The following is a 19,361-nucleotide window of genomic DNA, read 5'->3' on the forward strand; positions in this document are numbered from 1 at the left end:
TTACTATTATTCTCATTACTGCATTTGTCTTTTTTTTGCTTCCACATCCTCTGTTTTGTTAGTGCTGGTTTTCACTAAATGTCCCCATGAGGATTTGAATATATCACAGTTTTGTTCATGTGGGGGGCATTTTGCTGGCACAAGGAAAATGGCAGCTTTTATTTAAAAAAATAATAATAAATAAATAAATAAATAAAAAATAAAGAGCCACAAGGTTTCTTGCTGGTTTACTGAGGTTAAGGTTAGTGCTAGTTTCAGGTGTAGCATAGCATTAATGAGCTACACTGATACTTATGCCAATGGGAGGTCCACACAAAGTTGTGTGCATGTGTGTGTGTGTGTGTGTGTGTGTATGCAAATCAATAAATAGTAAAAAAAAATAAATTAAAAAAATGGAGGTACAGTATACACTAATTCAGTGCAAGGTGAAGAAAAAAAATAATGGTATTAAAAAATTACTAAGGCTTGCAGTAGTTAAGTTAACTTGTAGACATGAGTAAAACAATCTCTCTCTCTCTCTCTCTTCCTCTCTTTGTCTGTCTGCAGTGGCTCTGACAGTGTTTAATGTGTCAGAAGAGCATGATCCGTGTCCTCTCGGTTATTTCCCCTGTGGGAATCTGAGCTCCTGCCTGCCACAGCTGCTGCACTGTAACGGAGTTGACGACTGTGGAAACCAGGCAGACGAGGATAACTGTGGTGAGTTTTCAACTTTCTTCACCTGCCCCACTACTGATCAAGTTTAGTTTGTCTTTTGATATCTCCCCAAACACTCCCCTGCTGCATCCCCCCGCCCCAGCGCCCCAGTTTTAATTGTAATTCCTTCTGGATTTCTTGCTTTTCTCGGTTAAAAGTTCCTCCACTGTCAACATTCCCATATTCCTCATCTGCCCTTACAATACTCCTGATGTGTTTTATCTCAAATATATTCATACCATCTTTTTCTATTCTGTGACATAATGATTTAGGAGCTCTCTTTTGTTACAGATCATAATGACAAATGGCAAAAGCTATTACTCACACCACAAAAACATGTTACTCTGATGTCATACACTCATACTGGCCTGTTATCATGTCATTTATAGGCCAACATCAAGCTTGGCTTCACCAAATTTGCTCCAGCTGCATGCAATAAATGGATATTTAGACATTTAGATTTGTAAAATCACACCTAACAGGAGCAGTATAAAATATAAATCCTTCTGATGATAATATTGGTGTTATGTTCGTCTCATTTCACAAATGAAATCTTAAAAGCAGCTGTACTGCTTTTGTAAAAAAGCAGCTGTCAAAGCAGCTGTAAAAGCTGTTACTCATGGTCATATTCAGAGTCAGCGACTTAAGTTATGTCAGTGTTTATGTGGGGAAGATTTCTTGTAGTCAGAGTCAGGTTATGCAGATGCTTTCTGGGCTACCCATTCAGATTATACAAATCTCCTAGTTCATGCCAGATTTTTCTTGAGTATAAGTGTCAGAGATGGGTTTTTTCCACTAAAATCTAGACCCTCTGCATTTAAACTGAAGTTCTTGGCTCTAAGCCTGAGGGTCCCTGGTGGTCTAGCAGCTAATGATCCTGTTTGATTCCCGGGCTGGGAACCAACCCAGCCAATGGTAGTGTACTCTCAGTGCTGGTCCCGAGCAGGGATAAAATGAGAGGGTTGCGTCAGGAAGGGCATCCGGTGTAAAACCTGTGCCAAATCAAACATGTGGGCCAATGATCTGCTGTCGCGACCCCTAACGGGAGCAGCCGAAAGGAGAACAACAACAACAACTTGCCTTTAAGCCTGAAAAAATCAGGAATAGAAAATGCAGACTTCTTTGCAAGCGTTGAAATAAATATTTAATAGGAGTCTGGTATATTTCCAATGTATTGCTTCATGAATAGTCTTAGTTGTAATTATTACTTGCCAGAAATATGGTTTAATTTAACAACAAAACTTCCACACTTATAATCCAGTGACTTATAAAATAGCACTTGATCCAGCACATCCTAATATTTTGTTCTGACAGTTATTTGTGTGCACAACTTCAGATGAAGCTATAAGATACTACATCAAGGTCTTTAAATCATAATGTGCATGCTGATTGTAGGCTAATTTATCTAATTTATCTAATTTTAATATAATTTAGTGAGCTGCCCTGTAAACAAAACATGACTACTATATTTAATATCTGAAGTCTAAATACTGAAATATGCAATTTTGGTATTAACTTTGCAGAATATGACCCCATGTAAATATTTTCATAAAATACTAACAACACTTCAGGCTTCAGTTAAGCCTTTAATTAAGTCTGTGATTTTAGAGCCTCATTTCACAGTCATAGGAGCTGCATGTCCAGCCGTTCAACATTCGTCACTGTTATGTCTCACTTTTATTTCAGCCCGTCCGTAAAATCTGGTCAGTATCCATAGCAGAGTTAAATTAGGCTGTTAAATGAAACAGGCAAATTCATGATAATGTTAGTTTTAGGTGAGATGATGAAGCTCATTGTCTAGATGACATCAATTACTTACACCAATTATGTTTTGCTGCAGTCAAGAATTAAACAAGTTTGGACTAACAGAATATACAGATGAAAACAAGGCAAATATTCACATAAGCATGTATTAGTAGCTGAATATACTGAGTCTACTGATAGTCATGAATAGTTCTTGTTGTAATGATGACATTTGCCATAATAATGACAAATGCAAATTTGTTGAGAATCTAGAATTCATACAATAAATAGTCTAGACCTAAGGGACTAGATTAAATCAATTATTGTGGAAAATTGAGGCATGCACATCTGCAATGTCGTGTGTTTTTGGATTATAGTGTCTATCAAAAAAAAAAAAAAAATTAAAAGCTATTTGTCTAAACATTAGAGACATGTATAATTACAGGGAATCGGAGTGAGTGATGAGTGAATGATCTGTGAATAGCTGGTGTAAGAATAATGAAAACCAGTACCCAGGCAGAAACCAGAAGGCAGATCTTTTCCTTTGCAACATTCTAGCAGTTCCCAACAGTAATGATGGAGCTCACAATGAGGGACCTCCACAAATGTCATATATGATTATAGCCTTAATATTTCAAAATGCTGTGGCTGTTGTTGTTGCTAAGGCATTGCCTGTCACCTAGCATATGGATAAATTGTATTTACTCCATAGAAATTAATCAAAATATTAATCAAAATAGTATCAGCACTGATTCTCTAGGGAACTTGTTGATAATGGAGAATTAGCAAGAGATTCCCAGAGTGTTTCATAATTACACACAGGCCATGGGTGTGCAGTTTCTTTTGTGAAGAAAAGTTCATGTAATTGTATGCATCTTAATAGATGCCCAGGCTTCAGTGGTGGCCGGTGGTTTTTAAAATAAGAGAAGCACAGGTGTTTGCTACTGAAGTATATATTGCTCTCTATATGTGTAGGTTCTGTTTTATATGTTTCTGTTTCAACTCTATCCTCATAAGAAAGAGCATGAAAAGGCTTTTCCAAATTCAGGTCAACAAAATTAGCAGTGTTTGCCCCTGAATTTCACTGAAGAATGTAATGACAGCTAGATGTCTAGACCTATAAATAAACAAAAGACAAATACAAATAATATAACTTTATGCTTACAACCTAGTTAACATTTTTTTTACAATTTAGTTAAAAAAAGTTGTACTAGCTGGGTAAAACTGTAATGGATTCGATTAATGATCGACTCCTGCAACTCCGAGCAGCCTGTCTGACTGGAGCTGATATGTTTTAATTTGAGATGTTAGTCATGTTCATTACAGTTTCAGTGATTAGCAATGTTATTCTCAATAACACACTCCCTCTCATGTTGTCTTGTTGAATTACATAATAGTTTACCTTTTCATTATCTAATAGGGCAAATAAATAAATAAATAAATAAATAGATAAATAAATAACGGCCATTATATTATTATTCATGATAACATTTTCCCTCTAATGTTATGTTGCTTAATTATAAAACAACGTTCCTTTTAATTATCTAACAGTGCAAAATAAATAAATAAATAAATAAATAAATAACAGCCATTATATTATTATTCATGTGTAACACCCAGAACAGACATTCCCCCTCCTGATCGCCAGAGTGTGCCCCTCCCTGAGTTCTGATCCACTTCTTTGGTTACCATAACCATACCAGAGCCCTACACAGACCTGGCCGAAACATTCAGCAAAGCTTGTGCATCCAAGCTACCACCACACTGACCTTAAAATGATGCCATTGACCTTTTAGCAGGTACTGCTAAAGCAGCTACTCCAAAACTGAAGCAGAACATGCTCACCAGGTATGAGAGATTAGTGGAGAATGATCTGTACATCGAATTAGAGAAATGTGAATTTCACCAACGCTCAGTTAAGTTCCTAGGCTACATCCTGGATGAGAACAGGGGAGAAATGGACCAAAGTAAAGTGGAAGCCATCCCCACCTGGCCACAACCCAAGACTGCCAAAGAGCTCTAGCGATTCTTGGCGTTTGCGAACTTCATGTTCATCCAAGAGTTCAGCAGGGTAGCTGCCCCTTTAACCTCACTGCTATGAGGTAAATCCAAAACTCTTAAGTGGAACACAGAAGCATGAAACCCTTTGAGGAGGGTTGAGAAGCTTTTGAAACCCTCAAGAGGAGATTTACCACAGGGACTATTTAGAGAGGTGTTCAGATTATGTGGCAAGTTAGATTATCTCCTGAGTTTGGCAATCTTTTTGTAAGAGGCTTAATATCAATATTAGTGTATCCTCAGGCTACCTGCTGCAATCAAATGGACACAGCAGATGACTAAACCAGCAGATCGAAAGATTCTTCCACACCTGTTGTTCCAATAATCAACAGGACTGGAGCAGATAATTCCCCTGGGCCGAGTGTGCCCAGAGCTCACTGATCCACTCGTCTACTGGTCTCATGTCCTTCCAATGTGTCCTGGGGTTCCAACCTCCCATTTTTCCCTGTTCTGGAGAAACCTCAAACATCTCTGTGGTGGATGATTGGATAAAGTAGAGCGAGAAAACCTGGGAGACAGCCCACATCTATCTATAGAGAGCTGTTCAAAGCCAGAAGGGGCAAGCAGACTGCCACCGTCACCCTCATCAACCCTTGCACCCGGGCCATTTATCTTCTTTTATCATGCTGGTGTTGAACAGACACATATGATTAAACTCTGTCATCTGCAAAAGGTCACCATAGAGAAAATGTCAAAATGCACATTATATAGGACACGATTATAGCAAAGACTACCGTTAGTCTAAGTCTACATTCTGAGTGGATAAAAATTCTTTTATCCTTATCACGACGACCTTTTTACATAGAAGTTATCAGATCTTCTTACAGCACCTGAAAGGTCATGGTGAAACAAGAAGATCTAGATGATTTAGATGAATGTGCAAGTGAGCTGCACCCATAAATCACAATGAATAGTTTTTTTTAATTAATGGCAGGAGAATTGTAGTCCATCAGGACTCTGTCTCTTTCTTTCAGCAGGCATGTGATATAGATGGAAGTATGAGTGCCATTTATTTATTTATTTATTTATTTATTTATTGGATGTGGATTTTTGCTACAGTGGTGGTGATTCATCTTTTAACTTCAAGAGCTCAGATCAGTGCCACAGGTACAGTGACTTTACATGTCACTCCAAACCAGTTTTTTTTATACTTGATTGAAGCTGAAACAAATACTTATAAATGTAATACTAATAAATCCGTATTATCAATATAATAAAAATTTCATGGAATGTTAGAAAGTCAAAACTATAATTTAAAAAAAAATGTCATTAATATATATTTCCAAACAATATTGAAATTTTCCAGTACAGGATGTAATGTACTGAAAAAAATACTGAAAAAGGAAAACAATTTTCAGGACTAGACAGGAGTGACAAACAAATATCAGCATGAGAATTCATGCTGCGCCTTCCTGTAAACATTACATGAAAAATTTCTGGCCTGGATACAAAAATCCTCAAGTAAATCAGCCTGTTTATTATGATTTCAGTATAAATACTGGTATTTATTTTAGTAATCATCTTATCATGGAAATGCAGGAAAATGTACAGATATTTAGTAACACAAATTCTGCCTAAAGAATACGGATTATTAAAAAAAATTAGGCATTTAGATGCTCCACTAGTTACTGCATAGAATTCATGGAGTGTGAGTGGGTGAAAGTTTACTTCTCATAGAAATAATGTGTATGGTGTATAAGATTTAGCCTGAGAAATAATTAAGGAATAAAACACCTAGAGGCATGCTGTTATAGGAAAATAATAAACGATGGGGTGGTATGACGCAGTAACCACATGTCCTGCAATACTGTATTCCTTTTAAACTACAGCAACATGGCAGTCCTAACAATTTTGATTTACTAAAGAATGACATGTCATACTTTTTATCCATTTATAGTTACATTTAATTTTGTGAAATGTTCATGAAACAAGTTCCTGTTATCATATTATAGCAGCTATGAACAGTCCTTCTTTCCCCAGCCACTCATTTTCTCTCTCTCTTGAAATAATACAACAAAAGTATGCAGTTTGTCATGTTACTGAGTCTGATATTCCAGTGTCTGAAAACTTAACACTGGAGGCTCCTTCCATAAATTCTAAATAAACATCTCCTTACAGAAAACTTAACCATATCAACAATTACACATCTTTTTAATTAAAAAAAAAAAAAAAAGATTTTGGAGAATCTGCCATTCAAGTCCATGTGCAAGTTTTTACTATTGAAACATATTAGAAAGAGTGTGTTAATATAAACCTGTGATTTGTCTTACAGATGCTACCATCAGATCTGCTGTTATTAAATACACATAACACACAGAATAAAGTTGCTACCCATAGATAGATAGATAGATAGATAGATATACTTCCTGACTCAAGTGTTAATGTGTTGCCAGAGGTGTGAAGCATTTGGTGTTGCGTCTTATCAAGCTACACAGTGTGAAAGTGGGGCCACAGATGTACACCACTTCTAAGCCCACTTTTCAGGCATTCAATTTTTTTTGCAACAGATGTGGATAGCGTAAATAAATTAGGAATGTACCCGAAACAGATATGAATATATACGGATAAGATATAGCCTGAGATATGAGATATGGTGTGCACTAGCCAGAGATTGCCTGAAAGGTTCACAGGGTATCTGGGTGAGCCTAGAGGTATGCATGTGGACTGGGATAATGTGGGATGCAACAGAAATTTGTACAAGCAGGAGGATTTTATTTTCATGTGGGTCTAAGTGAGCAGTCAGATTTGAAGAACGTGGGGCAAAGAAAAACTTTGTTCAATAACATAAGCGTGTGGCACTGCATGATAGATTTACAAGGTTCCTTCCTTTATCCTTAGTAACTGCCTAGTCAGGGTAATGGTGCTTAAAATTCAGCTACTAGTTTGAAAATATCATGGGCAGGTACAAAGAAAAATGAGAACTACGCATCTTTGAGACTCTAGTTCAAGTGATGTAGCTGAGGTTGAAGAACTGTCAGAGCCAGAATTTACACACCATGCTGACAATGCTGACATTTAATTTAATATTTGATTAAAAAAAACTTCTGGTATAGCCCACGCCTATTTTAGGTTTAAATTTGAATACAGATACAAATATTCGGAGCACTAAACAGGTACAGGTACAGAGAGTGAGCATTGTGTTAAACCCCTAACATAAATACAAGCAGCTCAAAAGAGCAGGGGAGCACTTTGTAAAAATAGAGACATTGTAAGCTTTGAAAAAAAAAACTTCTGATTTTGAGCTGAGTTTCAAAAATGGAAAGTGATCTGAGATTTTCTAACTGAGGTTCAGAAATGAGGTGCTGTTTTGCAGAAGGGAAGGCAACCAAAGCTACAAAGGATGTAATGAAAGAGCAGGAAGATAGATGGGTGAGATTTTTAGAGCATCCTTAGCCTAAGGTTGGAGACAGACTCGATCAATCAGAACAAATTCTTTCAGATTTGTATTTGCGAACAGTGGTAGGGTCAAAGGTTGTGCTTTTAACAGGCAGCTTTAGTATCATAAAGCTTGTTTTCACAGCAGGAAATCGATGCACTCTCCACTCTCCACTCTACTTGAATCACTACCAGCACACTCTTTCCTCCATACCCCTTTTTTATAACCGGTGTGCAGACTAATTACATCTTCAGCTGTCACTCAGTCACACATATCTAATAGAGACAATCCAGACTTGGAGCCTGATAACTTGGAGCCTGAAAATTTGCTCTTCACATTGGAAGAAAGTTTTGCATTCCTTTCACATTTATTCATTTTTCATTTACAAATTGTGATGGATAGAGGCTTCACAGAAGCACCCTGAATTGTTAAAATAACTGTGGATGGCAGAGAAGGTAGAGCTATTTCACCTGAAGGAGTCAGGATATACACTATATGGCCAAAAGTTTGTGGACACCTGGACATCACACCTATACGTGCTTGATGAACATCGCATTCTACATTTAGTCCCCACTTTATTCCCCCAAACTCATGCTAACCATACCCATGCTTATATGCAGCCAGTGTTGATGAGTGAGAGGTTCTAACAGGTGGTATTGGACAATGTTAGCTTCCAAGGAGGGCCAGATTGCTATTGGATTTGCCATATCTGTTGCCTCGGCAGGGCCTCAGGTTTTAGGTCCAGTCAATGTATTGGATGCCAGGTTTTATTCTGACTAAGACCAAGATCTCTCCTTGAGGTTATCATACCTGGCCTCCTCAAACAGCTCTTTGACCAGATCATGGGTTAGGATTCAGGTTAAGCCTTCTTTGTCTTCTTTGTACTATTGTTAAAATGGTCATGGAAGTATTGAGATTAGGGGTGTAACACAATGCCACTATCTCTGTCTATTTCATGCAAATATGTGTATCTGTATTCAGATTTAAACCCAAAGTGAGAGTGGCTGTTTCACACTGGATTCACACTATTTGGATATATCATACCTGGTTTAGCACCAGGTGTGAAAATCAATTATATGAAATTTTGACATTCCCAATAGCTGGCTAAGTTATGATTTAAGTTTTCCTAACCGTTACAATACTACAAAATGCTCTGAGGAAAAAGGTCAAGAGAGTTTTATGCTTTCCAACCTTTTGCCTGCTAGCTAGTGTTTTTCATTTAGTTAGATGGTTCAGTACGAGCTAGCTCATTTATCATAACACTTTAGACGTTTGTTTATATGAGGGAGATTTGAAACTTGGGACTTTGTAAATCCCTATAATTTTCCTGGTGTCTGGAACAGATTTTGTTTACCCAATGGAATTATAACCACATCTGACAGGCATAGTGCTATAGTCTGGGGAGATTAATTGAAGATGTCATTTCTTTTGCTTTGTTTCTGGATATCTCTGTATCCTATCTGCAAGCTTGTACATCTTAATTAAGCTTATCTTAAGATTTCTCCAGGAGTGTGTTTCAGTACACAAGGAAGTGGACTATTTATATCAAGCCAGGTTAGTTTTGGGAGAAATATAACTGGCTGATGATTTTGGTATGGAGTAAGATTTTGTGCTAGGTCACAGATTCAAATCATATTTGTGGAAGGAATTAATTTCATTAGAATCAGAAGTGTATCTTGGGAAATTACAATCCGTGATTTGAAAATATGCATTTCCAAAGTATAAAAGTGTGAAAGTAACGTTTAGTTTACAGATCCTGTATGCTCTGTGTCATCTGTATCTTAGTGGTTTGCTTTCAATGATGCAAATGTTGTTTTCATGTGGATGGGAGGCCAAAATAGAGCAAAAAAGCTATATTTTCAAAAAAAAATACCCAAGTATATATCTGGTATATTCTGGAACTGGCCTCTCTATTTTTGTCAATAATGAGTGTGAAATTGCTTTTATAAAACCAGGTTGCCTAGTTATCTATGTTTTCTAGCCTCACCCCTGATGGACCGATAGTGATACCTCTGTTTTTTTTTTTTTATCCAAAATAGAGATATGGCTGCTTCTGCCTCTCAAGAGCCTGGAGTCTGTCAAATTCCATAAGTGTGACATAGAAGTAGAAAAAAAATCATGCTAGGCATCTTTTAGACTTCATTTTTACTTTTAAGGGCCACATCCTCTCTAGTACCAACACCATACAATATAAGGAAATGCTTCATTTCTTCTTTGGAGGTGTTTGAAAAAGTGTTGAATCATTAATACTATTTATATGCGCTTGTAGAATTCCTAACAAAGACAAGTTTTTGAAGAATACAATAGTCGTCAGTTGAGTTCTGTTATCTTACCTATCTATAAAGCATATGTAATAGAAAAAATGTAACCCTCTCACACCTGAGCACTGCTGTTTTGAAATTCACTGATTGGAGAAATGCAATCCACTTCTTCCCTAATGCTGCTTTGGCCACAATCGCTGATTATTGACACCTGTAACTTGTTTCTCCCATGTTTCTTGATGTACTTATACCCCTTTTGTTTTAAGTCTCTGTGTTCCCTATGGCTAATTTTTTTCTTACCTTACTCCTAATTCTGTAACTATGTTTGATCCTTATTTTGGATGTTGCATTAGTATGTTTTAACCCTGGCTTCCTGTGTCCTCACCATTTCCATGTTCTACATAGAATAATCACTTAGCTGAGTGAAGTATAAAACTCAACAATAACGGTCAATAATATAGAACCTTAACTGTATACTAAGCCCTTTTGACTATGACCACAATTCTCAAATCTTCAATTTCATTAAAAAAAAAAAAACATTAAATTAGGGTCTAATCATATTTTTTCAGTGGCAATAGTGGGAGTTAGAAAAAAACATTTGCATGCAACTTATCTGAAGCACTTTCTATATGAGGAATGTTCTGGCACAAGCATATGTTGCATAGCATCATATAAAAGACACAGTCAGGCTTGAAAGTCATGTGGTAATGCAATATGGCAACACAGGTATTTTCAAAATACATAAAAGTCTCTGTATTCTCAGTAAAGGATTTATATTTCTATCCACATTTTGAAAATACCCTTGTATTTTATTCCTCTTATACCAAGCAATTTGCCAAAGATTGTATTTTTTTTAATTAGAGAATGGCATGTCATACTTTTATCCATTTCTAGTTATGTTTACTGTTGTCCACAAAACAGCTAAACAATCTTAAACAGTCTTAATCTTAATCTCAATCTTAATCAGTGCAGAGTTGGATGAGCAGTAAAGTCAATAGAAAATGACACAAGATATTACTTTTACACTATGAAATATTTGGTGACTAATAGAATCCTGAAATCATTTCTCTGTCTTTTGTGGTTTTGAACAACATCACTGATCAAGACCATTATTTACCGTTGCTGTATCTCACCCTTCCTGTCTTTTGCTTTAAGACATGATTCCATGTCCTTCTTTTCAACCTGAAATGAAACGTATCCCACTTTAATGGATGAGAGCCATTGTTTCCATCATCGCTGTTCTTATTGATCCCATCATCATCTCTATCTCATCTTTTTTCACACACACAAACTGTGTGGAAGTGTGAGTTTTGGCACTGGGTAAAATGGAGTATCAATGTAATATCCAAGGTCTTTTCCTGTAACTGTTTATTTACTTGGGGGCTGTAGAACAGTAATTTAGATATAAGTAATTGAGTAGATTTTAATCTGAAAATGATTGCTGGATAGTGCTTACTCCAGGCAAAGTAAAATTAAATGTACTGAGACAGTTAATTGGAAACACGAAGGGCTCCCAGTTGGCGCAAAGAAAAGTGTTTGCTCTATCGTTAGGAGATTGCAAGTTTGAATCCTGATGATGCCCCAGCCATCCATGGCTGGGAGCCAAGGAGCAAAATTGGCTGTGCTCTCTGTGGGGGAGGGATGTAACACTCTTTCCCCTGTCAATCACAGTGACACTAGCAAAGTGGGCAGATAGAAGAGGCTGTGGGATCAGGCCTGATGGGCTATCCTTCACTTCCCACACGCATCAATGAGCCTTGGGTGCCCATGACCCTAGGTACTAACCACTGCGTACCCGGAACACCCCACTAAACCTGCCATTTTGGAGATGCTCGGACCCAGTCATCTAGCCATCACAATTTGGTCTATATATGTGTAGAACATAGCAATAAAGATGTCATATGCTGCCATGACAATTTACGACAACAGATGCCATGGCATCAAACAGTATGGCACTCGTAATGCTAACTTTCATATCACATACAAATCATGTACTGTAGTTAGCATCCACTTATGACAAATATTATGAAATGTACTTTATGAAATCTGCCATGACATGAGATTATATTATGCCATTGCTACAAAAAAAAAATTTATTGGCTGGTAGTGTCTATTATGTTCTTCATGGTATTGAATGTGTCATAACATCTATCACAAAACATGTGGACACTGAATATGACATACACTGTAATGACAGTAAACATTTTGTCACCTCTTATAGGACAACTTGATACTGCTAAACAGCTGGACAAAAATTGCCGTGACAGCTCATGACACCACATGACACCACATGACACCTTCCATGTTTATGATGTGGTTTTTGACACACGGTTCTGTCACACCGTGACCTGCTCAGCAGAGGGAAGCAGAGAGCATTAGTTCAGTGAGATCACCTGTGTCTGGTTTGCTAGTGTGTATATAGGCCCTTCATTTCTTTGTACCTTTGCTCAGTCTTGGAGTTTCTTTGTTTGGTGGCTCTCCTGTGTACTGCCTGTTCTTTGTGACCCATTCTTGGATTTATTTGGAAGTTTGCCTAACCCTTTTGGACTTGTTTGTTTGTCCAGGATTTGTACTTTATTTTTTCCCTTTTGGAGATTTTTGGACATTACTGCCTCTGTCAAGTTGTTCTTGGAACATTACCCTCTTTAGTCCTGCATTGGATGCTTGTACTGTTTGTTTATTTCCCTGAAAGCCCTGCATCCACTGTTTCTCTGCAGTTGGTTCTTCACCCCTTCATAGTGTAGTGGTTAGAGCGCTGGGTTTCCAGCACCATACCCTGGGTCTGATTCTCCCCATGACAGGTTTCAGTTAAATACTACCTAATAAAGCATTTATGGGAAAGACAAATCTTCCCAGGAATAAACATCTATAAAGCTTAACTGCCATTCAACTTATTTTGATGGAAATTGAACATGACATTTCACTGCTCTGCCCTTTTATTATCAGTAACATGTTCTTAATACCTCTTTCCCACTATTTCTACTGGAACATTTAATTTTTTTTACATCCATGTCTGCAGATATTCATGGTAAACCACAGTATTAGCACTGTCTCTATTCCCATTCAGCTTTTTATGCTTAATTCCAAGACCAACTGCTCTGCAACTCTCTTTTAAAAGCACACCTGATCCAGCTCATCAGCTTGAGTAGGGAAACTATGCAGAACAGTACATGAAGTAAAAGGCACGACCCTAGATGACTCCAGAATGCTTCGAATCAATATTATAATATTGATTTGATGTCACATTATACACTTGACAAGGTTTACAGCAATCAGCACTGGTCAACATTGTCAACAGACAATCTTCACTGATAGCAGCAGGCTTTGAATTTATCGAGCACATCATAAATAATTGTCAAAATAACAAAATAATAAGGCTGACATTGCTGTTATTTCATGTCTGTGTCTGAGTTTTCACTATTTCAAAAGAAAGTGCTTGTTAGGGTTATTGTGCATAGGTTACTGTTATTGTGATCACACATTTATATTGTTAACAAAGTAATGGGGCTCTGTGGGTGTGAAATGGCATACTCAAAGTTTTTAGCATGATTCATCCCCAAGGTAATATTACATTAATTTTCTGTGAAATCTGAGATGAGAGGAAGGGTGTGGGGTTTTTTAGCAGTGTGTCCTGATGTTAAAATGTGGAGCTCCTATGCAAAATGTGTAGGTTGTTAGGTTTGTTCTAGGTTGTAAACTTTGTGAATATTTGTGCCTTTAGCACCAGACTCTCTGAGTCTACAGTGGGCACTATAGCAATCTTTGCTTTGATACTAATTGAGAAGTACAAGAAGGTGAATATAGTACAGAATGTCAGGCATCACTGAAGCCTGCACTGATTCAGCACTAAGTGATGATAATAAACTGAGGCCTCATTTACCTGAGAAAGGACACATATTGCATCATGGTCAATTAGACAGCTTCTTGGTAGGCTCTTTAGTGAGTAGCAATATTTCTGTGTACTTATAAAAGGTCACATAATCCCAAGCTATTTCATGCAATCATTTTAACAATGTCAATTTAGCAATCCTGAATGTCGTTATTGTTTATTGACAGGCATGCAAGGTAAATGAATTGAATTTATTTCCTCTCCGTGTATTCAAGGTTTACAGGGTGTATTGCAGTACACAGTGTCCCATTTTCACCTTAAGAAGCATGTTCATGTTTGCTACATGCAGGCAGAGATTTAGCCTTCTCCTATATGTACTCCTTTTAAACTAGAGTACATTTTCTGAAATGAGAACTATTTTAAGCAAAACAAGTTCTCACATATATAAAGAAAACCTTTAAATGTCAAATATCAGCACAGTCTCTGGCTTCCCACTGTGTTCTACTAATGCCTTTAGAAACCCTGTTTCCAGGTGATGTGAACAATATGACATTAAACTCGTTTGACTTTAATTTGGGTAGAAGATTCTAATGTTTTTTTTTTTGTTCTGTTTTGTTCTTTACACATTCCTGCTATAGAAATAAATAGAATAGAAAGTGAGTAATTGAGGAAGCTGTATCATTAAAAAAAAAAAACAAAACATAATGTTCTTAACAAAGTTATCCTTCCAAATTATCTCAAAGTTGCCAAGCTTGCATTTCCTCTTTAGTTCTGAGCTTTTTATCACTCTATGTTTTTTTTTCCACTATCTCCCAGCAGCTTTTATATCATACAAAGTGCATTAGTAGGCATAGTTTACATGATCAAATTGAATATTAACATTGCAGCCCCAAAAGTCCCTAAATCTGGGTTAATGCCCATGGTTTTGGAATGGGCACATATACATGTAATGGTCAGGTGTCCACTTTATCTTTGGCCATATAATGTACATCTGGTGCTCAATGTCTGCTCATTCAATTTGATTCAATTCAGTTTTAACTGTATAGTGCTTTTCAAAATCATCTTTACAGCACTTTGGATGTGGATTGTGCGTTAAGCAAGAATTCCACGAGACAATGCAAGGAAGAAAAATTATGCACTGAATATTTATATAAGAATAGGGTGTAGATTAATTCCCCTGTGGTGTCCATCCACATGTTGTGATTGAAGAAATGGGTCAAACTCTAACTCAGTGATTATTTGCCAGGGTTATAGTGTCACGCTGTTGAATGTGTTAGGCATTAAACGCTGACTTTCATGGTGTTAGGTGACAGACATTTGTGAGCAAAAACTGCTGCTTTGGATTCAGGTAGTGCCACTGGATCTTCACCTGAAATGCAAAGGTTGAAGAGTGCTCTCATCAGTGAAAATTTGTTCTACTTTTTCACACTTCTTGCTCTTTCTTTCCAATAAAATCAATAGAGATTGATGAGGTAGGGTTGGGAAGACTGGATGTTTTGACAGATTTATTTACTGTGGATGTCAGAAGTTCAAAGTCAGGGAAAAGTTGCTGTCACTGTCTCCTATTTGCATGCTGATTGGCTCATTTTCTTTTTCAGTTGAAGCTGCAGGCCAAAATCAAAGTAACAATAGTTTTTATTGCTGAGAAACTGCAGAGAATGTTGAGGAACATGTATTAGTCAATGTTACCCTGAAATAGCATGCTCCATTTATCACCCAGCAGACTGTGCAAAATGATTACCAGGACCCCACAAATTGGTTTTCAGCAGCATGGATTCCAAATTCAGCTTCTCCAACATGGAAGTGAAGTGAAAAATCAGTGTGTTAGACATGTAGAGAGAGCATGTGTTATTAGAGGAGGATGATACATCACATCTGTGGGGCCTGGAAATCTATAGGCTATTTTTCAGTGAGCAAATTTTAACACAGTAGTTGACTCATCATTGCATCATTTTTCAGGAGACAACAACGGCTGGCCTCATTTATTTGACAAATACTTTGGGATGCCCAGTAAAGACGCTGGAACCAAATCAACCACATGTCGTGAGTAAAGATCCAGAATTCCATCTCCTGAAACTGAAGTGATTAGAGTGAGCTGGGAAAATCCTGTTTCACATCTATCTATCTATCTATCTATCTATCTATCTATCTATCTATCTATCTGTTTGTCTCTGTCTGTCTGTCTGTCTCTCTGCCTCTTTCCATCCATTCCATTCCATCCATTCATCCATCTATCTGTTTGTCTGTCCTTCCATCTATCCATATGTCAATTCATCTATTTCTCTGTCTATCTCTCTGGTTGTCTGTCTGTCTGTCTTTCTGTCCGTCCAGCTATCAATCCATTCATGCATCCTTTCATCCATTTCATCCATATCTATCTATCTATCTATCTATCTATCTATCTATCTATCTATCTATCTGTCTGTCTGTCTATCCGTCCAGCCATGCATATGTCCATCAGTCCATCTGCTTGTCTGTCTGTCTGTTTTTCAGTCTGTCCATCCATCCATCTTTCTGTCTATTTCTCCGATTGTCTATCAGTCTTTTTGTACATCCGTCCATCCATCTATCCATCTACACTACTGAGGGGCTTTGATAATATAATATTACATAATAATAATTTTACATGGAAAACTTTGATTATATATTTTCCTATGCATTATTATATTATTACACATTCTTTGTTAACGAAACACTTTTATAAAATCTGTTTATAATTAGACTTAGATTATGTGAAGCCCCTGTGAATGAGTTGTTGCTATAGCACTGATAATGTATTAGAATAAGTGCATTCATCATTTGAACAACACCTTCTGACAAATCAGATTCAAGGTTTCCAATAGCGATGAAGCTTTTGCAGCCCTGGCCAATCAAGTTCACTCTATTCCCTAACAAAACTGTACCGTTCCGAGGTCCAGGGTATATCTTTACTCTAGGAACCACCTGAAGGCCTTATAATAGAACAGTTATTCATTCTTCATCTGGATTACACCCTTATCCAGAGCATTTATCTCATTTATACAGCTAAGCAGTTGAGGGTTAAGGGGCTTGCTCAGCAGCCCACCAGTGGCAACCTTGTGATTTGAACTCATGACCTTTTAACCACTAGGCCAGCATCTTAACCACTGAGCTACCATTACCCTTATGGCACGTATGCAGTTTGAGGGCAAAAGTGCAGGGTCTCAAGCACCCACTGTGGTCGGTCTATAATACTGTGTGTATTGTACTGGCCCTCTTTTTTTTCTACAGTCATTTTTTTTCCTCTACCGGTTGCCTGCAAGCTATATTTATTTCAATTGCAGGACTTTCTGAAGTGGATCTGAAGTGTTAGACAGAGCAAAAATGGACAGCTGACTTCTACTTTTCTTTCAATTTTCTTCTTGACCTTCCAACAACTTTTTTTGGGTCTATAACATTTCCATAAAACTGGTTCTATAAAAGCTCAGAGCAGATTGTAAATCTAAAACCCTCATCCACTTATAGTAGAAGGTTATAATTAAATTAAGGTGGACATTAACAGACTCTTACAATATAGTGCAATTTATGCTAGTGTTTCTTTAAAAAAAAGTTAAAGGCTCAATAAGTAAGGCCAGGCATTGGGCAATTAGTTTATGAAGAGCTTATGAATTTTTGATTAGTCTCTCGTTTAAGATGAGGCACAAAAATTTGGTAAACCTGTTTGTAAACCACCTTGTGCTACATCAGTATCAGTTAGACAGTAGTTATTATTAAAACAAATACATTTTGCATGTAATCATATGTGTGTCATTATGTGGTCAATATGTGCTCAGCATGCTATGTCCTGAAATTGTGCATTGCACAAATAAAAATACATGCCCTACATATTTTCAGTTAACATTTGAAAACAATATAATAAGAAGAATATAATAAGAAAAATTGGAAAATTAAAAATGCATGTACTACATGTGAAAATTTACCATGTGAAAATAAATGAATTGTGTGAATAAAATCACGTGAAAGATGAAACTACATTTGAAAAATTAGCATAAAATTAAAAATGAACATGAAAATAAATCAATCATGTGAAAAAAAAAGTGTGGAAAAAAATGTGACATATAAAAACACACGACAGAACATGTACTAATTAATAAATCATGTGAGAAAAATCATGTGTAAACATAAAACCTGTGAAATGTCAAAAAAACCCACAAATTCATTAATGTGTAACTTTTCTGTAAGAGTCTTGAGTTCATTTCGTACTTATCCTCAATCTTAGAATCTTAAGGAAGTGCTACGCTTTCATTAGAAAACTTTCGTGATTTATGTGCATATTCTTTCATTAAAAAATCTTGCTTCATCTATACATTTCTCTCTGAAATTCAGTCCAAATGACTTCTCTCTCTCTATTTCTCCTTCCTTTCCTCTCTCTCAGTTCTCGCGCTCGTACCAGCCGAGTGTCAGTGTAGGGATTTGGAGCTCGACTGCAACGGTGCTCACTTTAAAGACATCCCTACGGTATCCACGAATGTCACCATGATGTGAGTTCCTCTTCATCATGCTCATCAGGTTCGCTTGAATTGTGTGTGTGTGTGTATGTGTGTGTGTGTGTGTGTGTGTGTGCACGGATCGTCACACGCTTTCGCTGCTCGGGTGGCAGAAAAGATGTTAGATCACTGCATGAGAGATCAAGGCATCGCTGGCTGCTAAATAAGTGTTTACTAGCAGATGCTTGCTTTAGAGCGAACACAGAATCTGTCAGGGTTTGGTACATATTCAGCGTGATTTAATGCCATGGCTGTCAGATATGCTGCACAACACACACAGGAGAACCAGGAGCTGTGAGGGAGCAATGCAACAACATTACCAGCTGCACCATTAGCAACTATATTAAAAGTTGCAATATTTAAAGGATTTTCTAACCTAATTATCTGCAGCAGGTGTGATTTACAAATACAAGAATGGTATTCCCTGTAATGGAAAAAGAACTCAAAACACAAAAGGGCAGTTGTTGAATATTGAATTTGTATGTTTCTAAAGAAAGTAACACAACAGCTTATAAAACCACACCACACCACACATGCTAGGAAAACCAAGTATTGATTTAATGTAGTGTTTTGTTTTCTGTGTACTGCTCTATGCAGTGCTTTTTTTTTTTTTTTTTAGAAAATGCTTATTATGCTTATTATTATCATCATCCTTGCATTACAATATTTTCTTTACATGCACCCTAGACATTTATTAGGAACACTGCAACAAACCTGATCAGGAACAAACCCCATGTGTTTTTCAACTGTTGTTGCCCATCTGTGTCAAGGTTCGACATGTTAGGCATTCTGAGATGCTTTTCTGCTCACCACGGTTGTAAAAAGTAGTTATTTGAGATAATGTAGCGTTCCTGTCAGTCCAAACCAGTCTGGCCGTTCTCCTCTGATTCTCCTCT

General features: G+C 37.1%; 1 protein-coding gene across 1 annotated transcript in view; it reads left to right on the plus strand.

The window, feature by feature from the left end:
• Window positions 1–548: 548 nt before the first annotated feature.
• rxfp1 (relaxin family peptide receptor 1) overlaps window positions 549–19,361 on the plus strand; it is a gene marked incomplete at its 5' end in the record, with an annotated part of 41,778 nt that continues 22,965 nt past the window's right edge. Inside the window, 3 exons of the mRNA XM_053235598.1 lie at window positions 549–696; window positions 15,920–16,003; window positions 18,354–18,459. Of these exons, the coding sequence (XP_053091573.1) occupies window positions 549–696; window positions 15,920–16,003; window positions 18,354–18,459 (338 nt within the window). The remainder of the gene's footprint in view (window positions 697–15,919; window positions 16,004–18,353; window positions 18,460–19,361) is intronic.

The sequence above is a fragment of the Pangasianodon hypophthalmus genome, chromosome 7, assembly GCF_027358585.1.
Source record: "Pangasianodon hypophthalmus isolate fPanHyp1 chromosome 7, fPanHyp1.pri, whole genome shotgun sequence".
Classification (NCBI taxonomy): Eukaryota; Metazoa; Chordata; class Actinopteri; order Siluriformes; family Pangasiidae; genus Pangasianodon; species Pangasianodon hypophthalmus.